The sequence below is a fragment of the Melospiza georgiana genome, chromosome 9 (genome assembly GCF_028018845.1).
Source record: "Melospiza georgiana isolate bMelGeo1 chromosome 9, bMelGeo1.pri, whole genome shotgun sequence".
Lineage (NCBI taxonomy): Eukaryota > Metazoa > Chordata > Aves > Passeriformes > Passerellidae > Melospiza > Melospiza georgiana.
The window spans coordinates 22,203,970-22,223,874 of record NC_080438.1 but is presented as its reverse complement, the minus strand read 5'-3'; the positions used below and the strand labels follow the sequence as shown (position 1 = coordinate 22,223,874).

Below are 19,905 nucleotides of genomic sequence, written 5' to 3'. Positions count from 1 at the left end.
ACCATGCCTTGGAAGCATCCACTTTCCTTTGTCTTTGATAGTTAAAGGAATTTGCTAGCAGAGAATTAACAGATGGGCTTTGTGAAAGCTACCTCACCAGGTAGCAGTTTGAAAAACATGTTGGTACCTAAGAAAAAGGCAGTAATTCTTAGAAGAATAGGAAATGGCAGACAGCATTCTGAAAGAACATTACTGCACAGAGCATTCAATCACTGTTTTGAAGACGGTTATTAAGATTACACTGCAGCCTTTTTGATAAACCTGGTTTTACAGAGGAGCTCAAAAGCAGCATGTGCTCAGTGAAGTAGGACTAGAGAGAGGGAGTGTTGGTGGTGGGCCAGTCGAGGAGTCAGATGAGCCTGGAGTCACCAAGTACAGCTCCCAAAGGAGTCTCTCAGCCAGATTCAGCAGGGAGAGCATTGTACATCTGGCATGAGTTAGCCAGGGACAAGCATGTATGGTAAAGCAGCCTAACCCTTCTTCAAGGTAAAGTGGCCTAACCTTTCTTCAAAGCAACACCCAGGAGCAGAGGCAGTAAACATTCACACAAAGTATAAAACTGGCAAAATTGGTATAAAATTCACTACCTTATCCCTTGCTTTCATCTCTGTTGTCATTGAGGCAGGGATGTTTTATTTGCATATTTATTTCCAGCATCATACATGGGGCTCCAACTAGATCTGTGTCCTACCTGATCCTGACTCCTGCTTCACAGCTCTCCATTATGGCTCTGTCTGAGCACCAGGCTCATCCCAGTCCTTGCCTTCTCTTTGGTTTTTCTCCTAGTGTTTCTCCCATAGAGACTTTTGTTTTTCTCTCTTACTTGGTTATTCCCAGACACCCACCTGACACCTCCTCTGGTCTGACCATAGCTGCTGTTTCCAGTCCCATGCTCCTTTTTTCATCTAGCATTCATTCCCTGACTGCTTTCAGTTGGAATGCATCCCTTTCTCTCATGCCCAGGCAGGCTCATACTGGGCACAGGAGGGGGGTGGTTCTGTGCCAAGTGCTCCACTGGTCCATATAGCTTGGAGGAAGCCCTGCCTTCCTGCTGCACTTCCATGGTCAGGAGTGGTCACTGCAATCTCTGGAGCTTTTAGCTGTCCTCCTGAGAACATGTGCAAACTTCAGATTTTTTTCAAAGGCTTATCACATAGCCAAAACTGTGTGGTTTCTCACAAAAAGAGAAAAAGGCACATATCCAGTAAGGACTGGCTCCCGTTTCCAATCATTTTCCAAGTCCTGTTCCAAGCTTGGAGTCCCAGGACTTCTCAATGAAACAGAATAAGATTGTTTTATTTTAATGAGGGCCAAAGAGCACATTTTTTCTAATGTCATCCTCTAAAGGCAGGTACATTTTATGAAACCTCCACATGTGAATGGTTCCCTGCTTGTGAGGAGGCTTCACATGAGCCAAGATTTAACAGGGTAGGGACAGAAAGGAACTGAGAGACTTTCTGATGCTCTCACTACATTCAAGTAAGGGCAAGCATCTGCTCTTGCAAGATGCTGAGTACCTCCTGGTGCAGTCTTCAGGAACTGAAGCACGACACAGGGTTGGGATCAGAAGGCATGCTGCTGTGCAGATGGGAGTTAGGAAATCTCATGAAGAACAGACACAGACTAAACAGTGCACACATGTATATTGTGCACAGGGGTGCAAAATGAGCTGGAGGTGATGTAGGAATGGTGTGAATTTATAGCAAAACTGAGAGATTGGTAAGATTTCTCCCTGAAGTAGTTTAACTACTGAATGCCCATGACAAAGATATTGTTGGCAGTTAAAACAGGCATCCCTTAAATAGTTGACATTTTTGTTGCAGTGACTATGCAGTGACTATACTGCTAACTAATCCTAATAAGCCTCCTTTCCAAGTTGTATAAAAATGGTTTATGAGTTCTGGCCTTAGCAGTGGCGCAAAACTTCCTTAGAATATTAGAATATCCATCCAGCAATGCTTTGGCCTCCCTTCTGCTGCTGGGGACTGCCACACTTGTGCATACTGTCATTCCCAGCCAGGGAAGTTCAGGCTTCCTGAGTGAGCGGGTTAAATGTGCTGCCACATTCACAGCATGCTGATATTGAAGTCTACCCAGAAGGCAGCAGTTCATAACCTTGTGGAAATATTTTTACATGCTCCACGCAGAGAAAATAACTACTTCTGCTCTGGTAGAGCTCAGGCACATGGAAGAGCCAGGAAGAACACCCCAATAGATGCTGAGAAAGGACAAGGCTTGTGTCCAGTGCTCCAGGCAAATATGGCACCTCTGCCATCATATCAGGAAATTAAGTTGTAGACAGTCAGACTGCTGTTTTTGAGATCCCTGCTTGCATTTGCTGTGAGGGAGTGATGGCCCATGGGAGCACTGATGGATGTAATCCAGTCCCTTCTCACACACTTTGCTAGGACTCTGTCCCAGTATGAGGACATCAAGCATGTCCCCCTCCCCAAGGAGCTTGCTATCTTAGTTGCATCCTGAGCTCTGGGTCTCCTTTATCCTTTACTAACCTTTCTTCTAAGACCCTGTGTGATCAGTTCCCTGTACAGCTCTATCCTCTACCTTCACTCCCTCAATCTATCTGCTCCAAGCCACAGTAAAGTCATCTCTCATTGGGCACTGAATCACTCTTACCTTCACACTCTTGAGACACATCTCAAGAAGGGTTGAGAGCAAAGGGATTAATTCTGGTTGAACTATGAAAAAATCCTCATCCATGGGGCCACCAGCACTGAGAACTGGTGGTTGTTGGATGTAAGGCAGAAGTAAGATTCCCTGCTGCCTGTCTGTTCTGTGGGCTGGAGGCCCCAGCTGTGGGCCAGAACTGATCTGCCTGAAGCTACCACTAACCCCCCTGGGGTGAGCTGCACATCCCTCATTCCCTGCATAAAGGAATCCTGGGAGCAGCTGGAACACTCAACTCATGGGGATCATCATTGCTGGGGACCCATGGGCTCAGCTGATGCCCGCACATTGGGGCTGACCTGGCACTTGGGAGAAATTGTGAGACACGCCTGGCCTTTGGGGCCACAGTGTGGTCACCCTGGTCTCCAGTGATCATGTAAGTAAAGCTTGGCTGTGGAGAGAACAGGCCTTGACTGGAAAGTCCCACTGCTCTGTAAACACAAACAAATCAGCCCCCATCACCTGCTTCCCTTCTTTATCTGTACATGTAATTTAAAACACCCTCCAGCCTCCCAAAGTCAAGCTTCAGCTGCTTCCCATCCCCTTAAGCCCCTTTAGTTCCTCTCCCCCCCCCTAACCTGGCTGCTTTTCCAGAGCCAACCATCACTGCAGAGACAAGTTGCTCTTCTCTCCCACTCTCTGATCCTTTCTGTCCTGGGTGAATGTGGTGGGAACCACCCACAGCGTGTTTTCGTGCATGCGTTTCTGCAGCCACCCCTCCCCCCCACCTAGTTTTTTAAGTTAAACTATCTCTTGCTTTAAAGAGAGCAAATACACAGCAGTGGCTTTCATCACTGCTGTATAATAGAGCAGTAATTCTGTGCCAGGGACTGTTTTCTATTTTATTTTAAAGGGTTTATAAAACAGTGTATGTAATTGAGTGAGTAAACTGAACGTTTTCTGGAGCCCCTGAGGGCTGAAACTTCGTGGTGGTCCTGGGCCTAGGCCCTAACCCTTTTTTTTCCTCTCTTTTTTTTTTTTTCCTCCCTTTCCCCTCCTTCCCCTCCTCCTTTACAACCCGGCGTTGCCACCAGCAGCAGCAGCAGCAATCTGTCTGGGGCTAATTGAGCAAACAACAAGGAGATGCTTTCACATGGCTTTTAAAGGAATGCTCCGGCATCCCCTTTCTGTGAGTGGCTTGGCAGGAACCTGCCAGGAAGGCTGGGGAGCGCTGGGTCCCCGGCCCCCAGCCTGCTGCTGGGGTTTGTGCTGGGCTGCGCAGTCATTTCCGCCCCTCTGTTTATTTGCATTACAATTTGTTTTTAGCCAAGCACCAAAAGCTGCTCTGCTCTCTAGCTCGCCTTGTGCGTATGTTTTTAAGGGGCTAGTGTACAGTATGTGTAAACAAATGTCTTCCCAAGCAGGAACGCGTATATAACGAGTGACAGGTTTTTGATTTACACTCACTAAAGTCTCCGTGGACACTCGGTTCAAGCACCCAGGCAGACTTCAGGCTGGGCTGCGTCAGCAACTTGAAGCAAAGTGCTAATCAGGAGGTTGAATGTGTTGATCAGCTCTGGATTTGCTTAGCACCAGATGCTCCCAATCTGAGAAGATCTAGTTGAACATGATTTAAGGTTGAAGAGTCCAACTCTTAGGGCTTTCTCAAAGTTCTTTCTCTAATCTGTCTTCTTTCTCTGTGGGCTGAATGCATCTGTAACCCTGCCAGTGTCAGATAAAAGGCAGCCTGGTAAGAAATCCGTAATGGGGAGCTGGGGAAGGAGAAAGGGAGCTGAACAGCAAAGCATGTGAGGTACTTCTCCCTCCTCCCCCAGAGTTTCAGGCAGAGTTTCTGCGGGAACTGAGCTTGCTGGTACCAGCCAGAGCCACTGGCAACTGGCAGCCACGTCTGATAATGAAACACTATCCACAGCTCAGCTCTCTGGCACTCACACTGGAGTCTGAATTCCCTTCCCTCCTCAAGAAGGGCTTTGGGAATGGAAGAGGGAAGCAGGGTGAATCCTTATCTGCCTACCACATCCCCTTGGGGTGCGGAATGGGGCTTTGTTTCTAGCAAAACCATTCCCTTTATCGCTTAAAAACTTTCTCGCAGATTTTAGGCAGGCAGATTCATGTGTTTTCTGTAAGCCTTTACAAGAAGAAATACGCTTGGTGATATGAGTCTTAAGTAGCAGTGACATACCATGTGTGCCCACTTTGGGGAATCTGGGCCACGGGGATCAAGGAGGAGATGAAACAGGCACGGGGGTGAGAGATGAGGGAATGCAGGCTCCAATTTCCCATGTGGTTTTGGTGCTGAAGCTCCCTAAACTCACTGCTGCCTCAGTTTCCCTGTCTGTAAAACAGGAATGCTCTTACTCACCCGTTCTCAAAAAGCATTTTGAACTCATCAGGTGTAAAATACAAGACACCATAAGGCTGCTGCAAGCATGTCAGTGCAAAATACAAATAGTCTGTACCACCTCTGCAGCAAGGTATGTGACAGGACCCATCCCAGCTCTGCACATTTAGGACTGTGGAGGATGCTGTCTGAAATGAAGCAAGAAGTTCCTTATTAAAAAGTATTGCTACAGATAACCTATATATAGAACCATAAATTGACATGGCTCTCTATAAGCCTAGATGAAGGCATGTTTAATCTGCAGAGGCATAATATAATTACTCTCACTGGATGGTAGCCAGGGTCTTATTCACATCATAGAAATCAACATGATAGATAGTCTGCTTGGAGGAGGTTCAGGAATGGAGTCACAGGAGTTGCTACAGGGCCTGTTGAGATATATTGGGAAAGTTGTTGGGGGTGAGGAATGTTATAGCAAGAAATGCTGCAGGTTGGATTTGAGGTACCTTGGCAAGGCTGTGTGGGGTCCAGGACGGGAGGAGAGAGGTGCTGAAGGCTGGACTTGGGGCTATTGGCAAGAGCTGTCCTGGAGAAGTTGTGTGGTGCTACCTACATCATGCTTGCACCTGGCACTTGTACAGTCAGCCCCTCATTTTCCTGAGCATTGCATCCACCTCTGCTCATCCTGCCCAAAGTGCTGGAGACTGAGCTCCAGGATGTTAATGTGAGGCTCCAGGACTAATTACCAGTTTACAATAAATACCCTGAGCAAAGAGCTGAATGTCTCAATCTGATGCTGCAGGTAAACCTCTGGTCTCCTTATTTTAGCCTTCACGAAGGGTCTTGGAAAGGAAGTGATGTGGCTCACTCATTCTGTCCCTCGGGCTGAGAAGATTGCATATGATCCATATGATTGTGGGGTTCAGGTTGCAGTGAGAAATTATCTTGCCACAGTGCAGAGGTTTATAGAGCACAATTTGATCAAACCTTTACTGGAGCAATGGTTTGCATGGCACAAAAGGTTGCATCTTGAATTTTAAACCAAGAGAAGCACCATGTTGGCCCAGCCACTTTGGGAATTGCCAGGAATTTCTTCCTTTAGCCAAAGGTGGGATATTTGTTGTTTTGCAGCAATCTTGCAGGATCCACTCCCCTGAGGGGAGGAGTTTTGTAGGTAAATAAAACACAGCTCATCATTTCCATCATCCTTGGCTTTCTACCCCCACTGCTGTGTAAGGTGTGGGAGACACCAGAGCCTCCATTGGTGTATCCCAGCCCCTCACAGGCCTTGACACTTTATCCCAGGCTCCAGAGACAATTGTTATTCCTAATTGCAGGAGGTAAGATGAAGAGCCTAAGGGCATGGGACACACCACCTGAGCTCCACCTGGATAGGTGTCCAGCTCCTGGAGAGCAGTTTAGATTCACCACCTCCCCCACAGTACCCCGAGGACACCCACTTTGAGCACACCAGCTTTGTGTCATGCTCTGAGGCCACATGCTTGGGTTTTTTAGGCACTGGGCTTTCAGTTGCGTGTTTTTATTATTTTGGCTTTAGATCCTTTATTGCAGTCCTTCCCTGACAAGCTGCTTTTGCATTTTAAAGGGAAGGCTCTTTCAGTACAGTGCATTAACAGTGCTGGGGCAGGGACTGGCACATTAATGTGTCCACTGGGGCTGTGCAAAGCTCCTGGGAACAGGCAAAGGAGTGACCTTGCAGAAATTGCCCCTCCAACAAATTTGCTCCTGAGGGTCAGATTTAAATTTAAAAAAGAATAAAAGAAAATAAAACACAAAAAAACTCTTGTTTTTAAGCTGCCAGGGCTGAGTTGAGATTGCTGAGAGGATCTCACACTGCCTTGGTGATGGCCCCCTGGTGCTGAGCAGCCCTTTTTCCCCCATCATCCCAGCAGTTTGGGGTAGACAGTGCTCTTTAGGGCCAGGGTGGATCACTGTTCTTTAATTTTATGTCCAATCTCCATGTTAGATGTTGATGGTTCCTTGCCTTGACCTAGGTGTACACCTGTCAGTAGCAGCTGTGACTTCCGTAGGGCCTCTCTTGTTTATTAGTGACACATACATGTGAAAACTCTCATTAGAGAAATCTCCTGATGTTTAGTCAGTTGTTTAGGCTTTCACCATGTGTGTGGGATACTGTCGGAGAGACGCTGGCGTTCAGCAAATCTCTGTTTGAGTTCTCCAGAATCTGCTTTTCTCATTTGTTTTAAAGTTGTAGATTTAAAAAATGCAAGGTCTGAAGCTCTGCTGCAAAACTCAATTGCTCTTCTTTTCCTCCCTCTCTCTTTTCAGCCAAACATGTTAATGAAGTCATTGTGGGCACCGAACAGCTGATGGAGATATAACCCGAGTAGCTTTTAAAGATGATTTTATGGAAGCCAGCAGCAGAACCAGATGTTCAAGCATCGTAAGATCATCCGTACAGATCAGTACTGGCATGGTTTACCCTGTCATTGCTCCTTTCCTGTTCAGCTTTATATTTATGTCTTAATAAAGGAGTATTTGCAGAGCGGAGTGTCCGTGGGCCCCTCCCCCCTCATTGGGATGCGCGCGGGTTGGTGCCGGGTGAGATCGCTCCTGCCCGGCCAGCGCACTGTACTTTTCCAGCAGAAGGGAGAGCGGGGACCACACAGACTGTGCCCACTCCAAAGAATGACTTAGCCGCCCTCCCTGCGGCGTAAATCACGTCCCTGCAGTCCTGCACCACCGTCCCTGAGCCTGGGAGAAACTGCTCAGGATGCTGCTCGTGCATCTCATCAGCACAGCGGGCGGACAGTGAGAACAGCGGCCGTGCCGGCTGCTCTTTGCAGCCCGGCAGCTTCGCCGGCCTCCTCCTCCTCCTCACTGTCTCTCATGATGCTGCCCCACCGCACAGAAGCATTTAATCTGTGCCTCTTCCCCTCTGTAATGCAGTCAAAGAGTTTGGCACCCATTTCCATCAGGGCTGAGTTTGGTCTGATACTTTGAAATTCTGCCCAAGAGCAAGTATGTCAGAGCTGGTGCATGAAGGAGGCATGAGGTGTAAACAGTGGGTACTCCCTGCCTTATTTTGATGGTTCTTCCTGTCAGTCCACTGTTCCTAATCCCAGACAAGAGGTCTCTCCCCACACTTGGATGATCCGTGGATGACTGTACCTGTGTCTCTCAGATGAGTCGCTCGTGTTAATGTGAAACGCACAGCCTTGTGGTCAGGGCCTGTGCCAGGATTGTAAAGCACCTGGATGGGATTGAAACACAAACTGTTCTTTAATGTTTATAAATTGGACACAAGTTCCTACCTAAAAGCTGTTTATTAGAATGTAGTAGGATTGAACAGGACATTTATCTGCCCCTGGCAGTTTGACATCCAGAGGTGCTTACAGCAACTGGCGGGGATGGTATTTCATTAACTGAAGTGATAAATGTTAAATGTGTGCTTCATGGGCATCTGTGACCCCTGAGGAGAGTTACCATTTCCTAGTTAATTTGACAGGAGAGAGATTATAATCCAGACATTCCCTGAGTTTCATAAACAAAATCCTTCTTCTAAAGGACGAGATTGGAATGGAAACTATGGGTAAGGACGAGCTTCAAGGTCTGTGACAAGCTGCAGAGAAGAAATGCACTGCAGTTCAGCTCCAGCTTTGTGCTGGAGGTTTTGTCTCGTGTATGTGCGCAAACATGTTCCTAAGGTACGAAGCCTTTTTCATCCAAGGATCGCAGAGGTTTTACAGAGGTTAATTAAAGAGAGTTCTTGTCTCTGTGTGCGGCAAGGGAGAGAGGCTCCATTTTGGGTGTGTAGAAGCAGAAGCAGAGTGGAGTGTAATTACCTGGCTTTGCATTTTACCAGAAGGCTGGCAAAGCCTTGAGAGGTTTGCAGGGACTTTGACTCACAGTCCTTTTGCTGAAACACAAAGCCTTCTCCTCTTCCGTTTTTAGGATACATCTTAACTTCTGAAAGGTCTGCATTGCCTTCTTTAGCAGCTACAGCTTTACCTCCTTGTGCCTTAATTATATGTTAAAGTCTCAGTCCTTTTGTTTAGCTAATTTAAGAAGAGGGTGGGGGGCTCTTTACTGTGTCGGTTAGAATTTAGCATTAATTTAGTGTTCTCTGACACTTGAAAACCTGGCTAGGATTTGAGGCATTTTCTTTTCCTTTTCGCCTTTTACGACCTGCAGGTGTTTGGTGTGAGATAAAAGTAGATCCCAAAGTGAGATTTCACAGCACAAATTATCAAAGTGAAGATTCACTCTTGATGTAGTCTACGTGTGTGGCAGTAATTATGAAAAATTGTTCAGGATAATAGGGCCTTCAGGAATCCCAAGACAGGCACTGGGAGGTTAACCCTTCCTCATCTAACCTGGCCTCCACACTGCTGTCATCATCAGGTGAGCATGTGATGGGTTGGGTCAGGCAACTTCACAAACTGAGTGATGTTAGAGTCATTGAGAAAATTGTGGAGGTGACTGAGGACATCAGGTTCTGTTCCCAGGTAGTTTTGGATGTGACTGTTTGGTCCCAGGTCACAGAGACATTCTGGAAGGTGTTACTAGTACAGGCTGCTCTCCAACTTTGAGGAATGGGGCACCTCTCAGACACAAATAAGCTGCTCTGTCACCCCCAGGCAGCTGAGCATTACAGCTCTTGCCCATCACAGTGTTACTGGTGTCAAGGCAGTGCTATATAGGCAGCACTTCTCTGAAAGAGATGGAAGTTCTCCAGCTCTGTAGGCGCTGGCTCTTTCTTGACAGACTCGTCCTGAACACTTCTTTGGCAGATGGAACGCCAGGTTGCTCTGAAAAGGTTCTTGCAGTGGCTTGTCACATGCTGGATATGCATGGGGTAAATCAGAGGTTTACCTGATGTCCTGATGGCCAGCAGGACCACTGGCTTTCCTGAGTGGTGTCTTGCCAGCTGCTCCCAAAAGGCTTTTCCTGTCACCAGGGCAGCTGGGTTGGTGTGTGTGTACACCTGGCCACACTTCTTCCTGTGGGTCCTGCCCTGCTGGCACGCCATGGCAGAGGCACCTGAAGCTCTGACCCCTCACTCTGGCTCCTGTGAGAGCTGGGTGCAACTGGCAGCAGCTCTGCAGCCAAGTGCTTGCCAAGATTTTTGCAGCCAAGCTCATTTGTAAGACGCAGATTTGGGAAGAGCATGTGTTGGGCAGTTGTACACACCCAGAGCCGTGGCTCACCTCCCTCAGCAGTTTGTGTTTGCTTTTGTAGGTGGCTGTTGGGATCTTTCAAGAAGCAGCAGCTCATCTGATCCCTTCTGCAGTCAAACCAAAGCAGATGGCTCCCATCTTCCTGGCAGCCCTGGAAGAGAGCCACATGAGGTGAAGGCAAACAGGGCAGCCATTCCCAGGGATGGTGGGCTTCCCACCCCCATGGTGTTCAAATGGACACAAAAACTTTGCACCTTGCTCTGATCTTGCTTTTAGGACAGTTTTTTGGCTTGTGGGCAGGAAGGGGGGAGCAGAGCCTGAGCAGTCATATGGTCTCAGGTACAGAGGTCTGGCTCCCCTGGTCACCTCTCCAGGTGACACTGTGTGTGCAGCCCTTGCAATAGGATTCTCCTGGACCTCTCAGGGTTGGGATCACAAGGACTTGACAGTCTTTTACTGCCATCAGTCTCCAAGGTTGATTGTGCATAGCCATGCTCCTGCTGCCTTCCTTGCTGGTCTCTGCACCCCACTGTCCTTCCTCTGGCTGCCTGGGAAGAGTGCTTTTCACCATGCCTCGGGCACCCTTTGGACTTCGCTGGTCCAGAGATGAGTATTTTCCTTATAAAGCCTCACAGGCCTGGGGAGCACCATTGTTTTCCAGAGGTGCCTTACTGCCTTCACACTGGCCCAAGTCCCCAGTGAGGGCCAGTAGTGGCTGCCGTGGTCCCTGCCCAAGGCAGAGTGAGATGGAGCCCCACGTGGGGCTCGCAGAGGAGCCGCCTGTGCCGGCGGCAGTGCTGTGACAGACGCACGTTGCACAGTGTGTGGTGTAATCCAGCCCCAGGACACCGCAGTGCCGCCCTCCCGTCACACACAGCGCTCCTGTGGTGGCCTTTGGTTATCTGTTTTAAAGGATTGATTACTGCAGTGGGCAGTTGGGGCTGGGGCCTTTGGCATTGCAGGCTGCCCACTGTGCACTGACCTGGCGCATCCCAGAGCCATGGGGGAGCGCAGAGCACGGGGCCCTCTCACTGGTCACCTGCAGAGTTAATTTGGGGATGTGGAGATTCCCTCAGCAGCACCCAGCCCACCGAGGCTCGCTCCCTCTCTGGCAGGAGGCTGATTTCTGGATCCTGTCGGTTTTCACTCCATCTCCCAGGAGCCAAGGTCCACAGCCGCGCCTGTGCCTCCCAGACGGGCCGGCAGACGGGAACTTCCTCCAGCTCCTATAGACAGACATTTTATATACGTTAAAATACGTGTGTATATAAATATGGAAAGCAAGAGCTTGGGAGAGTTTGAGTCTAAATAAACTTGTATGTTTTAGGCTTTTAAAATGCTAATGTTGAATTTCAGGGGATGGGGGACGGCAAGGGGATTGTTGGACTGAGGACCAAGACAGCTGATGAGCTTGGATCAGTGCCTTTACAATTCAAGGAAAAATGGGATAGTTTGGGAAGGAAAAAGGGATTTTCTTGTTTTTGTTTTTAGTAGAAAATAAAAGAAGCTGCCTTCTTATTTGCCTCCCTCCCCCAGCGTCGGAGCAGCAAGCGACTGGTGTTGTATGCATAAGCTATTCCTTTGTGCAACATCTAAATGGTTAATTGTGTTTGAGGAAGATGTACGGGCGAATGGAGGGACCACCCAGCAAGAGACAGACAAGAAAGAGCGATCTCTGAAATGTTTAACCAGAGAGAGAGCAAAGTTGTTTAAAAATATTTAATTTACAACATTCCACACTGCTGATTATAAATCGGCCGTCCAAAAACACTGCTGCGTGCGGGGAGGGATCCAGGCAGCATGAAACAAATTCTTGTGATTGTTTTTCCTATCTTCCTCCCTCCTTTCCTTGGGGAGTTTAACCCTGTGGCAGGATGCGGGTTGCCCCAGGCAGGGAGGGCAGCCCTGTTCTCCAGGACTGTGGTCTCCAGTGCGAACACCTGCGCCTGGGGCCGGGGTGCAGCCGCCTGCTGGCGCTGGGAGAGTTGGAGGGGATGGTGAGGAGCAACCAACCAGCGACACTGGCAGCGGTGATGGGTGTGATGGTCAGTGGGTAATGGCCTCTGATCCCCACCCCAGGGTTCCCCAAAGCGTCCAGCTGTGTTCCCAGACAAGGAAAGCCACGAATCCTCTGGTGATGGGTTGAGAGACTTGAGGAGGCAAACCTGGCCAGTCTGTGCCATCCTTGAGACGTTGCTCGCCATGGTGATGATGGTGCCTGCTCTTGGGGTTGGCAACTCAGCCATTTCCAGCGGCACCAGGAAGGACCCAGGCCCTCACAGGCTCATTGAGCAACAGCAACATCTTCCCCTGCTTGGGCCTTTCTGCAAAGGGGGTGGTTGGTGCAGGATGCCGGGAAGAAGGGATTTGGCCGCGCTCTGCTTGCAGCCACTGCTGATGCACAGCTGGCTGTGACGCACCCTGCTGCCCCAGCCGTGCTCCCTCCGTGCGAGGGGCTGGGACTGCTCTCTGAGGAGTCCAGTCTGCTCTGGATGGTGGCCAGACCATCCACCCCATCACCTGGGGTTCACTCTTCAGTGCTCTCATCATGATGTTCTTTCCAGTCTTCATAGCCCCTATTCTTCCTGTACTAAGAGACTTCTGGGAGAAGACACTCCTGGGAATGGCCCTGGGAGACCAGGCAGTGTGCACATGGTGGAGGTTTGCCCCTTATTCCTCAGCCCTGTCATCATCCATCCTCATGGATGTTGCCTGTGGGGTTGAAGAGCCACCGTGCCAGTTGGGTGCAGGGGAAGGGATGAGAGGCACAGCCCCTGGCTGGTGACCCCACTCCACAGAGAGGATCGGAGTGGAGCTGAGGGGTGGGAGGGATGCAAGAGGAACCAGGATCCAAAAGCAGTGGCTGGTCTCACTATAGATCCCTCCTTGGCATCCTCTTGTAGATCCCACCTTGGAGAGCAGAAGCCAGGGTGCTTTCACACGCCTGTTGCCCCAGGATCCCTGGCCACAGAACTCATGGGCCCAGTCAGCAGGAAGGGCAGGGGTATCGCCTGTTCCTGCCAAGAAGGGGGCACCGGGAGAACTGCAGGGCCCTTTGCCGGGGATTGCCACACATTTCCTAACCCCTCACCAGCCAGGAAGCCTCTCTGGCCACCTGGACACTTCCTCGCGTGCAGCGAGGGCCTGTGACAGCCCGAGGAGCCGGGGTGGGTTTGGCTGCTTGCCCCGGTGGCGAGCTCGGCTCTCAGTGGCTGCACCGCTCCGGGCCCTGCCAGCCCCAGCCGGTGCCGGGAGCGAGAGCGGAGACAAAAGAGCTTGTGTCCGCCTGCCAGCAGCCGGCCCCGCCGAGCGGCCGCCCGCCCAATTAAACCGTGCCCGCTTCCCATGCGGCAGGGGCGCCCGGCGGGCTCGCTGGCCCCCTCCCACCACCCACCGGCCCCAGGGGACCACCACCCTGTGGGGCCTCCCCTGCCTCCCCGCAGGCGCCGGCGCTTCCGCAGCCCTTGTCCACTATGAATGCGCTGCCTCGGTCCCCAGCGAGGGCACCTCCACCGGCCCGTGCTGGGGATGGCTCGCCCCGACGCCGAACATCTCCTGTTCCCCCGGCTTTTCCGCACCTCGGGGCTCGCAGCACCCGCCAGCGCAAGCGATGGAGTGCTGAGCGTCCCTCCCTGCCCCTGCTGCCCCCAAGGAAGGGCTGGATCAGGATGAGACCTGGCAGCAGCAAACTCTGCCGCGGCGGGAGCATCCCCACACCCCGTCCCGACCCACGGGGCCGGTGTCACATCCACTTAGTTGGCTCCGAAAATCCCTTGCCCTGACACCTTGTTAAATACCCACCAGGGGTCACAGTTCCTGGGATTCTTTTTCCTGCTTTTCCTTTACCCGCTGAGACGTTTCGGTTGGCAGGAGCTCTCCCCCCGCTATTAGGTATCTTTCGGGGAACAAGAAACCTAGATCACTTACAAATTAATTTGGAGTTAAACCTACAGAAAATGAGAAACATGCTGCTTTGCAGGAGAGAGTGCTTGGCCAGCGATCAAGAAAAATACATCCAAACCGCCCGATGCGGCGGCTCGGCCGCGGCCGGGGATGGGGGCTGCGCGCTCAAGGTAGCCGGCAGCTGCATTAGGGTGCACCTTAATGCAGCTGAGGCCTTCCCTCCAGTTAAAAGGGAGGAAAAGGGAGTACCAACTTCCCAGCATGTGGGGGAACGTGGGGAAGGCTGGCATAGGGTGCAGCACTGCAGCATGGGGGGTCTGCCTGCTCCAGCACCTTTGCCAGCAGGATGAGGACCAGCCACCCCATGGTATCGGGAGACCTTTGCACCAGCGTTTCCCCATCGCTGCATCCCTGGGGCCACAGCAGCTTGTGCCAGGGCTGGTTCCCGAGAAGGGCTAGGATGCCACGTCCCCTCATCCCACGGCGCCTTGTGACAGCCCTCTGGCCAGCAAGGTGCCGCTGGCCAAGGGAATGCGGAGCGGCGCGCAGGATCCCGAGCCCTTTGGCGGGCGGGCGGGAGCAGCCCCCGGTGCCAGGCGCTCCCGAGGGTCACGGGTGCGCGTTTGGCCGCCACCGCGCATTGTGTCTGCTGCGCGAGCGGCTGCGCCGGGAGGGGGCCGTGCGGGGGAGGCCGGGGCGGCGGAAGAGCAGTGATAAGATAAAAGGTCTGCTTTCCCATGCCGAGGAGCCGGGGGGGGAACGCGGGGCGAGCGGCGAGGCCACCCAGGTTTCAAGCACTCGGCCTCGGCGCCTGACCCCGGCACATTCAGAGAGCACTTCCTAAATTTGTCTCCTGTGTTCCTGACTCACAAGCAATTTCCTCACCCATAAAACGGCGTCGGCATGAAAGGACTGGCCGGGACACCAATTACTTGTCACCGTTTTACCACCCCGCTGCTCACCAGTTTGCAGCCCCCGGCAGTGCCTGGCCAGGATCTCCCCCCTCCTCGCGGAGCCCCTCTGCCCATGGGGACACGGCAGCCGGGGTGCCCTGTGCCCGAAGGCTCAGCACAGCAGAGGGATCCCCAATGCCCGGCACCTGACAATGCCCCCAGGCAGAACCATGCAGCCTCTCCAGTGCTCCTGGGCATCCTGAAGGAACCACCCAGCCCAGCCTGCCATCAGAGGGACATTAACCATCCCCAGGCCCCTCAGCCCTGTACATGTGTCATCCCTGTGCTGGCATTGGTAATAAAGATGCTTCTATGTGTCTGCATAGGAGGAAGCAAGGCTCCATCATCACAACTGTGGTGACACCACGAGCACAGCCAATGGCCCTGACACAAAGCCCGTGGAACCACGCTGGCACAGGGCATTGCTGTTCGGGTGTCTCTGTGCCCTACTTTGTCCCTGTTCCCTGTTCCTCTGTGCCACCTTAGCTGCCTGTCCCTGGTCCCCAGTGCCATGCCCGGTGCTGTCACATCCCCAGCTGCTCCCTTGCTCAGGGGATGTGGAGGGGGCAGACTGGTGCAGAAGGGCACAGAGCTGTGGAGGTCCCGGAAGGGTCTGAGCACAGCCAGGACTCCTGGGGAGCCCTCATCTGCCTCCTGGGCGTGGGGAGATGTTGTGCAGCTGCGCCTGCAGCCTGACCTTCCCCGGCAGCAGTTACCCACTGTCCCTGTGGAAAATTGCTCCAGCTCCGTGCCGGCACAGGGCGAGGTTTGCCCAGGGCCTGGCGAGCGCCACCGCGGCTGCTAAACGGGTTTTATGGTGGGATTTAGAGACTTTTCTGCTGGGTAATTGATTTGCCCAGGCAGTAAAAGATCAAGGCAGGGGCTCAGACGGTGGCTCCCCGCATCTGCCCACCGAGCAGGCCCGGGCACGGGTGGCTCGGGGCACGGCCGGGGCTGGCGATCCCCGGTGCCACGATGCACAGCGTGGGGTGCCACGGCCCCACAGCGATGGCACGGGTGCTACGGGGCCGTCCAGGAGCTCCCTTGCAGCACACCCCCGCTCCTGCATCCTCGCATCCCCCTCCCCAACCCCACCACAAAACAGCCCCCAAAGGAGACAAAAGGGGCTGTTTGGGGACCTGCCACCTGCTAGTCCCCATCCTACAATACCGCAGTAAAGAGGCACCAAACAAAGGCCTTAAAATCCTAAAGGGGCCCATTCATTAGGGTGACAAAGGGGGAAAGAACTACATTATCATAATTAATCCCGGTGCTGGCGGTGGGTGGCAGGGCTCTCTGTCTTCCAAGGTGGTGTGGGGACGGCCGGTGTCACCACGTCCACACACTATTGTGCGCCGTGGCCTTGCGGGGCTTAGGCGGGTTTTAAGCTCTGTAAACACCACAGGACCCCCGCCACGGCTACCAGGGATGCCGTCCTTCCCCCCGGCCCCTCCCCAGCCCCGGCTGTTTGTCTTCTTGCTGCAGACCCCCCTAAAATCCCAGGGCTGGGATGGGTCCACTGTGCCCCCTCGGTGCACCTGCTCCCAAAACCACTGGGGAGTGGGGAAGAGCTTGGAGCCCCAGGTCCTGCTGGTGGTGCTGGGATGGGGGCTTGCTGTCTGTACTCCATGTTGTATTTCCCATGGAGAGTTTCTCCAGGTGTGATGTGCCAGGGACTGCTCAGGCTTTCCCTGGCCTCGGAAATGGGGCTTTATCTCTTCCCTATCTTATCCTTATCTGGGGGGATGAGGTGGACTCTGACCTGTGGACCAGCTGTTGGTTGTTCCCTGCTGTTTGGGAGGCACAGGGAAACTGAGGCATGGTGTGGCACCCAGAGATGCATGGGCGTTTTGAGGGATGTTAATACCCTATCTCCAATCCCCTCTGCTGGATTCTGCCTCCCTTCTCCATCCCTTGCGACACATCATGCCTTGGGGCACACACAGTACTGGCTGAGGAAGCAGTGGGGCCAGGGGCACACTGACACTCCCTGTCCATCTGTGGGGCCTTCCCTGTGCCCCCAGCTCTCTGTGCAGCTCGTCGGGGTCCCAGTGCTGGGTGCTGCGCAGCCCTGCGGTCCCTGAGAGCCCGTGCCTGGCTGCGGGCCGTGGCCAGCGGGTTGTGCCGGTGCTTGGGAGAGCACCATCTGGTTTCCAGCTAACTAACGCCCGGCGCTGGCTCCCGGCAGAGGAGTTGCTGCTGCGGCCACGGCTGTTTACAGCGTGCTGAGGCTCTGGCATGTCCCTGCCAAGTCCCCTCTGCCTCTCCCCCCGGCCATGGGGCTCTGGGGCTGCATGGTGGCCATGCAAAGCTCAGTTCCACGCCCCAGCCTCTGCTTGCCCGGAGGATGCTGCTGCCCGCCGCGGCTGTTGTCCTGGGCTGCCCTTGCTGAGGAGCGCTCGCTGTGGCGGGGCTCCTGCCACGGGGATTTTCACATCTCCTTTGCTCAGAGGGGTGGGACACGCAGTGTGGGGACAGGGTGGGCTCCCCGGACACTCCATCCCCTCTGTGGGTACTCTGTGGGTGCGGTGCGTGCCCGTCCCAGCTCCCACCGCATCCTGCCAGCTCACCCCGGCATCTCCGGGGGCGAGGGTGGGCAGAGCCCGGGCAGCCGCCGTGCGGGGCTCCCGCAGCCTCCAGTGCCACAGAGACACTGCGCAGGGTGGGGGCTGCGCCGAGCCATTTGCCTTTAATTGAATTTATTTGTTACAACCCCAAACAATGTAAAGCAGGCTTCTCCCAGGCTCCAGCTGCCTGCCTGCCCATTAAAATACCATCTAGAACAGCAAATCCCCCCTCCCGCCTTGATATAAAACAGCCGGTCAGCAAGAAGAGGCAGGAGAAGCCTCCCTGCGTGCGAGCCGAGCCCCTGCTCCCCATCCTGCTCCCCCAGGGCCTGCACGGCTCCCAGCACCCTTTTGGGTGGCTCCGGGAGAAATGAGTGCCCTGCAGGGAGACCCAAAGCTCATCTCTGCGGCGTCAGGGCAGGGCAGGCTGAGCCCGTCCTGCCATTTTCCAGTTGGTTTTTCAATCCTCATTGGCGTGGCAGGATCTGGCCCTGTCACTGGTATTGTCACTCCTGCTGCAAATCTTGGGATCCCCAAACCAGCTGCCCTTCTGCCAATACCCATGGCCTCTTGCTCGGGATGCACGTCACCACGCTGTGACAGTGCTGCCGGGGCACACGTGTCCTGGGGGACAGCTGGTCCCTGGGGACCACAGCGGCAGTGGGAGGGCAGTGGAACAGGGATGCATGGTGTGGAGCAGGCAGGGGTGCCAGGGGTGATCCTGTCCTGCATGGTGCTCCTGTGGCACAGCACCCTGGTGCCAGCATGTGGGGTCATGGAGGCTGGTCCTGTAGCACTGGGTGCCCATGTCCTAGGGAAACCCTTGGTACCCTGGGATGGGGCAGTGCCAGCTCACCCCCAGGCCCTGAACCATTTCTCCATGGGCCATTCCATGACTTTTCCGAGGACATTGATGACATTTCCCAGGGTGCAGGGCGGGGCGGGAGGGCCCCAGGTGGAAACCAATGATGACAGACAGGGAGCCGATGGAGAGCGTGGGGAGGGGGAACCATCCCTGCTGGAAAGGAGGACGACAACTTACATTTTCAATATTAAGCTGATAAAAAGCTGCAGCTGCCCAGCAGTAGTGCGGGTCCACGGGGAAGGGGAATGGTGGAGCTGTTAATAGCAATCAGGCTGCAGAAGTGCTGAATAGCCGTTTCCCTTCTGTATTTGGGGACACGCCAGATGCTACAGGCCTATCGCTGGACGAGGGAGAAACCCTTTCCGTGCCGCTGGGGCCCAGCAGAGCCCGGCAGCAGCAGCCTGGGCTGCGGGGCTGTGCCTGGGGGGCAGGGAGAAACTGCCCCAGGCACTACTCCCTTTATTTATTGGGGTGTCCCCCGTTTTTGGAGAGGGAAAAGCCAGGTTGAGCATCTTTGGGATTGCTCCAAGGTAGTGATGGGGGGATTGCACATGGGTTGGATGCTGCTCCGTGTTGGTTGACCAACCTCCCTGGGTGCCCTCAGCAGCTCCTTGGGGCAGCTTTCCTGGTGGGAGCGGCAGCACGTCTATCCCATAAAGAACTGAGAAAGGAGTGAAATTAGCAGAGAAACAATCCTAATCACCCCACAAATTATGTGCCATTTATCTCTGCCTCTTTTGCACTTCTTGTGCCCCATGGATGGGGTTTTTGTGCCCCTGGCCTTCAGCTTTGGGATGTTGGGCTTGGCTCCCCATGGCAGGGGATGGGGCAGTGCTTATGGGTACACCCAAGGAGTGGAATGTCTTCCTGCCCCCCACTGTGGCCTGGGGGAATATCTGGCCTCTAGCTGATACTGGGGGTGGGTGGACACCCTGCTTTTGTGGAGAGGGGAAGGGGGTTAAATATTGTTGGGAAAAGGTATTAATTGGGATGCCTGGTCCTTTGAGGGAGAAAATCCGGCCCTTGAAGAAGAGATGCCCATCCCTTGGGATGGCTGTTAGAGAGATGCACAGACTCTGGAAGAACACTGACTACCCCTTGATATACCTATGAGAGTGCTGCCAAGACCTTGAGGGGTGGCCACAGTGGGATATCCAGCCTTTAGGAGGGCTGCCTATCTCTTGGGAAGTAGCTGTGGGAAGATGTCTGGCCCTGGAGGAGATACCGGGCCCCTTGGGGTGGCTCTGGGTGGGGGCCGGCCCAGCACTGGGGAGAGGGAGCCGATGGGGGAATGTTTGGACCAAGGAGGGTGGCTGGAGGGGGGGGGGGTGCGTCCCCGAGGAGAGGCTTTGTACACAACACCCTGCCCTCGGGACACGCTTCGGAGGGATGCCATTCCTTGGGGCATCTCCAGGGGGCTGTCAACCCTTTGCGGGGCAGCTGTGGAAGAAGGATGTAGGGAACGCTT

General features: G+C 53.6%; 1 protein-coding gene across 1 annotated transcript in view; it reads left to right on the top strand.

Moving 5' to 3' along the window:
- The window catches only part of EIF2B3 (eukaryotic translation initiation factor 2B subunit gamma), a 95,401-nt gene extending 87,887 nt beyond the window's left edge, over nt 1-7,514 (top strand). Inside the window, exon 11 of the mRNA XM_058030584.1 lies at nt 7,298-7,514. Within this exon, the coding sequence (XP_057886567.1) occupies nt 7,298-7,350 (53 nt within the window). The 3' untranslated portion in view covers nt 7,351-7,514. The remainder of the gene's footprint in view (nt 1-7,297) is intronic.
- The last annotated feature ends 12,391 nt before the right edge of the window (nt 7,515-19,905 follow it).